We start from the raw sequence: 5,974 nt of genomic DNA on the forward strand, positions 1-5,974 counted from the left end.
GGAGTGGGATTAGTCGGGCCCCACAAGAATTGACCCGGTTACCTACTCCGTCAGAAAAAAAAAAAAAAAAAAATGTAACTCAAGTACTAGTCACGTAGCCATCCAGGAGGACCAGGACAGAAACGTCAAAGGCAGGAAAAAAACACGAGGTCTAATAATTGGATTAGCCATTTAATTCAAGGCTCATGGTAGGGATACAGGCAGCCACAATTTTGGACTCCCTATTTCTCCTACTTTCTTACTCCTTTCAGGGAGTGAATGAATTTGACATATCCAACATTAAGACAATTCCTCCAGGACTGTACCTTCCTCTGGCCTAACTCTGATGGCAGCACTGACAAGAAAAAGAAACAATGAATCTCCAGTCTCAATGAGGGAATCTTTTGTTCTTGTACTTGCTTCCTGTTTAACAGTTTGTACTGCCATAGACACCATTACTATCGCTAGGCCTGTCCGAGACCATGAAACTATAGTATCCTCCGGGCAAACCTTCAAGTTGGGCTTTTTTAGTCCTGCAAACACTAGTAATCGCTATGTTGGAATCATGTACAATATTCCTGGAACAACTGTTATATGGGTGGCTAACAGGGACAAACCTGTTAAGGATTCTACCGGAATTTTGACAATTGCAGAAGACGGTAACCTTGTAATCTTGAATGGGGAGAGGGAGACCATATGGTCTTCTAATGTTTCAAAGTCGGTGGCAAGCTCAAGTGCCAAACTTTTGGATACTGGGAACTTAGTCTTGACAGACAACTCAGATGGAAGTACGATGTGGGAGAGTTTCCAAATTCCTACTGATTCTTTGGTGCCAAAGATGAGATTAAGTGCGGGTGCAAAAGAGAAGCTCCAACTAACTTCCTGGAGAAGCCCTTCTGATCCTTCCATTGGAGATTTCTCTGCAGGCTTTCATCTTTTCCGACCTCCGCAGTTCTTTGTTTGGGAGAATAATGTACCTTGCTGGCGCAGTGGTCCATGGAGTGGTAATACGTTCATCGGAATACCTGGCATGAGTTCTGCTTATCAGAGTCGATTAGATCTGGTGGAGGACAATTCAGGATCTACTTATTTTACCTACAACTCTGTAAATAATCCGGCTCTGTTCTACTACTCATTGAATTCCTCAGGGTGTTTACAGGCAAAGGTCTCAATTGGAAAAGGAGATTGGAGTGTAACGTGGTCAAGTCTAGAAAGCCAATGTGATATTTATGGCAAATGTGGACCTTTTGGAAGCTGCAATCGTCTACAGTCACCAATTTGTACGTGTTTGCAAGGTTTTAAGCCAAGAGATGAAGAGGAATGGAACAGAGGACATTGGAGTGGTGGATGCATAAGAAAGGAATTGTTGAAATGTGAGAGAAATCAATCTTCCAGTACAGATGCCAAAGAAGATGGATTTGTTAGACTCCCAAACATGAAAGTTCCAGATTTCCTTGTGCTGGTAGTAATCTCAGAAGAAGCATGTGGTAGTTCTTGCTTGAAAAATTGCTCTTGCACAGCTTATGCATATTACAAAGGGATAGGATGTATGCACTGGAGTGGCAACCTAATCGATGTGCAGCACTTCTCCTATGATGGGGCAGACTTGTATGTACGCGTACCTTATTCTGAACTTGGTAAGATATATCTTCTATACTCTTGTTATGGTTAGGTGTTTCACTTATCAATTGCTTATACTTGTCTAAGGATTTGTGCCCAGTTTTTTTTTTTTTTTTTTAATTTGCAATCAATCCAAAAGTCCAAAACTGATAATTTTCACATTTTTTTGGATCTATTTGAAGTTATGATGAAATTTGTTTGTGTTTCTACCAGAAAGGTATCAAAATGACCAAAATGAGGGCATATTACTTAATTCCTTGTATGAAAATTCTGAGATTATGCTTTCAACACTTGAAATACAGATAAAAAGAAGGATACGAAAGCAGTCACTGCAGTCATAGTGGTTGCAGCATCTTTATTTATTGCCGTCTCTCTTTATTTTTGTTGGAAAAGGTGGGCTAAGCACAAAGGTGAGATTATTTAATATGCTCAAACTGTGCTTAATTAATTTCTCATGTGTTGTCATTTATATTCATGCATTCACCTACCACCTGCTCATAAATAGGTAAAGACCAAGATGATCAGGTGTCTTTGTTTGAACCTACGTATAATGTGGAAAACATGGTCAGCAAAACTGGGGACCGAGCCAAGTTAGGAGAGCTACCTCTGTATACTTATGAAACACTAGCTAAAGCAACAGATAACTTTGAACCATGCAATGAGCTGGGCAAAGGTGGTTTTGGTCAAGTCTACAAGGTAAAGTAAGCTCCTGATGGTATTCCACGCTGCTTCAAGAACTAAATGAGTTGTTTGCTAGGATTGGAACTTAATTATCATTGCATCTGCAGGGAAAGCTGTTAGATGGCCAGGAAATTGCAGTGAAAAGGCTTTCCAACACTTCTGGCCAAGGCATTGAGGAGTTTATGAATGAAGTTGTGGTCATTTCTAAACTCCAGCACCGGAACCTTGTTAGACTCCTTGGCTGCTGTGCTGAAAGAGAAGAGAAAATGCTAGTCTATGAATACATGCCAAACAAAAGCCTGGACTTCCATCTATTCGGTTTGTTGATGAACATCGCAGCACTTTTTTTTTTTTTTTCTTTCTTCAGTTCCAAAAAACCAGGTTTTTCGACTAGCAGCACTATACGGCACAGGAAATTTTCCGTAATACCCTATACTGAGTCATATTGATCTACGTCATTATTGCTCTTTCAGATTCTGATAAGCCAAGTGTACTCGATTGGAAAAAACGCGTCACCATCGTTGATGGGATTGGCAGAGGCCTCCTTTACCTTCACAGAGATTCAAGATTAAAAATCATTCATAGAGATCTAAAGGCAAGCAATATTCTCTTAGATAAAGAGCTGAGACCCAAGATATCAGATTTTGGCTTGGCAAGAATTTTTGGAGGCAATGAAGATCAAGCCAATACAAGGAGGGTTGTGGGTACATAGTGAGTACAGTTCGCTCTCTTGTTTAATTCAATCAGTTCATAATAAATCTAAACTGTTTTTCTTCCCCTTGTAGTCCTCATAACTCAAACTACTTTTTTACTCTTTTTGCCTATATATATGGTGATGAACGTAAGTGGCTACATTGCCCCGGAATATGCAATGGAAGGCATGTTTTCAGAAAAGTCAGATGTCTACAGCTTTGGGGTGCTGCTATTAGAGATTGTGACAGGAAGGAGAAATAGTAACTTCTATTATCTCGAGAATGAGCTGAGTCTACTTGGATATGTAAGATAATACCTTCGACTATGAAGAGTATCATAAGGGTAAAGTTCCTTATCCCATTCTTGCGTAAAGCAAATTAAATTCACTGTTTCATTTTGCTTCCTCAGGCCTGGAAATTGTGGAATGAAAAAGAAGCAGTTAAACTAATAGATGCAGCTATCTTTGTCCCGGGTATCGAAAAAGAGGTCTTGAGATACGTCCATGCAGGGCTATTGTGCGTGCAAGAATTTGCAAAAGATAGGCCAGATATCTCTGCTGTTCTATCCATGCTTAACAGTGAAATTTCAAATCTCCCTCTTCCCAAATTACCGGCTTATACAAGAAGATTAGGATCTTCAGAAAGTGATTCTTCTTCGCAAAGGGTTGATTCTATTAACAATGTCACTGTAACGATTGTAGAAGGCCGATAACAGAATCCACTTCACAGTATGCAGTACTAGTAATGCATTCAACAAGATGGATGTAGCACAACATCAGTTTGCTTTGGAGGTATCAGCATACAATCAGCTGCTTGGTTATATTTATGCATCTCAGTCTGACCATATATTTGACAGCTTACTGGGTATAAAGTATATAAATAACTGTTTACTTGCTATCATGGACAGTTTTAGCAATAGTCTCTCCTATGAATACTTTCTTCTAGTCTCTGTTTCTTAGGCTGACTTTATGCATCTCAAATTATTTTCTCAGAGATAAGAGCAGATTTCAATGCACAATTTGGATTATTTGCAGAAAACCATTAGTTTCGGGATGACGTATTTGGATGTCAATGCCTTACCCATGGTTCTAGAATGGATTTTTAGTACTTTTACTATTCGACAGATAACTCAATTTTAGGAAATTTTTATGTTCATATTTCTTTATCTATATACGAATTTTCATGCTTGACTTTTGACCATGTATCACTTAGAAGTTAGAACCACTAAGCTTGAATATGGAATCCAATAACGCTAATTACTTGAGAGTTCACCTTTACTTATTTGCTTTGTTTGAAAGAATCTAAAGTGTTACTGGCTTGTAGGTATTTCAATTCGTTGATGTACAGAAGACTGGTAAAATAACATTAAACAAGTAACCACTTTTAAATTTGGTTATCTATTTATCAATGTCCTATTTTCCTTTGATACACATAAATGGAGTCTGAAAAATACTAGTAGCACTAAAATCGTAAGCTTAAACTGATTGACCATGTTGTAAATTGAAGATCATCTTGGTGCTATGGTCAAACTGATTACTCACTTTAGGGATCATTGGTTTTTGTTATGGAAAGTTCATGTTCGGGATGTAATTCCTTTTTTGAATGTGTTTCATTTTGCAGGTTTAGGATATCATTTCTTGGCTCTTAGAAGGTTTTCGTATGGCTCGAGCCATTCTCTATGAAGTTCAGATGGTACTGCCTATTTGTATATGTGATATTGTAATTTTGATGAACATTAGTGTATACTGCGAGACTCGATTAGTATGTTAACTAATGGAAGGTTTCATTCATTAATACTCGAAGGAGTAGCTAGTTAATTTGCTATAAATGAATTTATTTCTTTTTCTTAGTTCTTGATGGACATCAACTAAAGAGGCTTGCGAATGGATTTCTTTTAAGTTTTGGCCTTCCAAAAAAAAAAACAAAAGAAATAAAAATAGAAAGAAAAGAGAAAAAAGAAAAAAGGAAAAAAGAAGATGTTTTTGTGACTCGCAAGTCCGCTAGCCACAAGGCTATTGGGGTCTAATTTAACTAGTGGGTCCCAATAGCACTTGTGACCAGCAAAACATGACACAAAAGATCTTTTGTGACTATTATTTGCATGTCACAAATAAATCCTATTTTTTTTGACTTTTTATTACACTCAAAATACAAGTCATAAAAGGTATTCTTACAAGTCACAATTGATAATGTGACTTTCATATACAAGTCATAAAAAATTTTGTGACTATTAAATCCGTGACTTTCATATACATGTCACAATGTGGTTACAAAAAGTTTTTGTGACTGTTTAGACCCTTTTTTGACCATCATTGACTAGTCACAATTTCTAGTAGTGAAACATGTTTTGCAGGATTAATAAAGTCTTCAATGTCTAGGATCTTAATGGCTAGTATGTTGAACTTTTTGGACTTCAGTAAATTTTGTAAAGTTTTGATTGTAGGCATAACATTGGCTAAGAAATTATGATGAACAAAATGAATCAATTGTGAGCCGCACAAAATGTTGATTACATAAAAAAGAAATTAAACGTTTACTATGCATTGTATACTTACAATTTACAAAAACTCGGAGATTACAGAAACTCAAAGATGGAAGGTTATCTTATCTAAGCTAAATTACTATATATTTTACCGGGGTTGTAAGTTGTAATAGTAAGACAGAAATTTTCTATGATGTGTCTAGCCAGTGCATAAAACCAACAAAAAATAAATTAACTTTTTTTTCTTGTTATTAGCTATCTATGATCTTTTGTCTAGTCATTAAATAAAAAAGGGACACCACAATAATTGAAGATAATTTTTACATATAATGATTTGAGATAAGAGCAAGGGTTAGTGAATATATTTTTATATTGGCAGTTTTAATTCTAATCACATTTATTATTGATATGTAATCAATTGGATTTTTTTTTTTCTTGGTTAGTGCCACAACTGAAATGAGATGCGTTTAACTCTAATTAAAAGGCATGATGGTAACTTAGGCATAACTGGACATAATAT

The 5,974-nt window shown here is 36.5% G+C and overlaps 1 protein-coding gene across 1 annotated transcript; it reads left to right on the forward strand.

Moving 5' to 3' along the window:
* Positions 1 to 209: 209 nt before the first annotated feature.
* On the forward strand, positions 210 to 4,768 carry LOC113782792 (G-type lectin S-receptor-like serine/threonine-protein kinase At1g11330). Its single transcript, XM_027328714.1, has 8 exons — positions 210 to 1,616; positions 1,902 to 2,009; positions 2,105 to 2,295; positions 2,388 to 2,598; positions 2,754 to 2,991; positions 3,127 to 3,277; positions 3,382 to 3,763; positions 4,593 to 4,768. The coding sequence occupies exons 1-7, from the start codon at positions 326 to 328 to the stop codon at positions 3,682 to 3,684; spliced, it is 2,493 nt and encodes an 830-aa protein (XP_027184515.1). The 5' UTR covers positions 210 to 325; the 3' UTR covers positions 3,685 to 3,763; positions 4,593 to 4,768.
* Positions 4,769 to 5,974: the final 1,206 nt, after the last annotated feature.

The sequence above is a fragment of the Coffea eugenioides genome, chromosome 9, assembly GCF_003713205.1.
Source record: "Coffea eugenioides isolate CCC68of chromosome 9, Ceug_1.0, whole genome shotgun sequence".
NCBI classification, from domain to species: Eukaryota; Viridiplantae; Streptophyta; class Magnoliopsida; order Gentianales; family Rubiaceae; genus Coffea; species Coffea eugenioides.

What these genes read in the sequence shown, in the direction of transcription:
- LOC113782792 (XM_027328714.1), top strand. Translation starts at nt 326, where the DNA reads ATGGCAGCACTGACAAGAAAAAGAAACAATGAATCTCCAGTCTCAATG. An exon ending in GTTTTGGTCAAGTCTACAAG is followed by an intron (nt 2,296 to 2,387) that starts GTAAAGTAAGCT and finishes TTGCATCTGCAG; the next exon opens with GGAAAGCTGTTAGATGGCCA. An exon ending in AGGAGGGTTGTGGGTACATA is followed by an intron (nt 2,992 to 3,126) that starts GTGAGTACAGTT and finishes GATGAACGTAAG; the next exon opens with TGGCTACATTGCCCCGGAAT.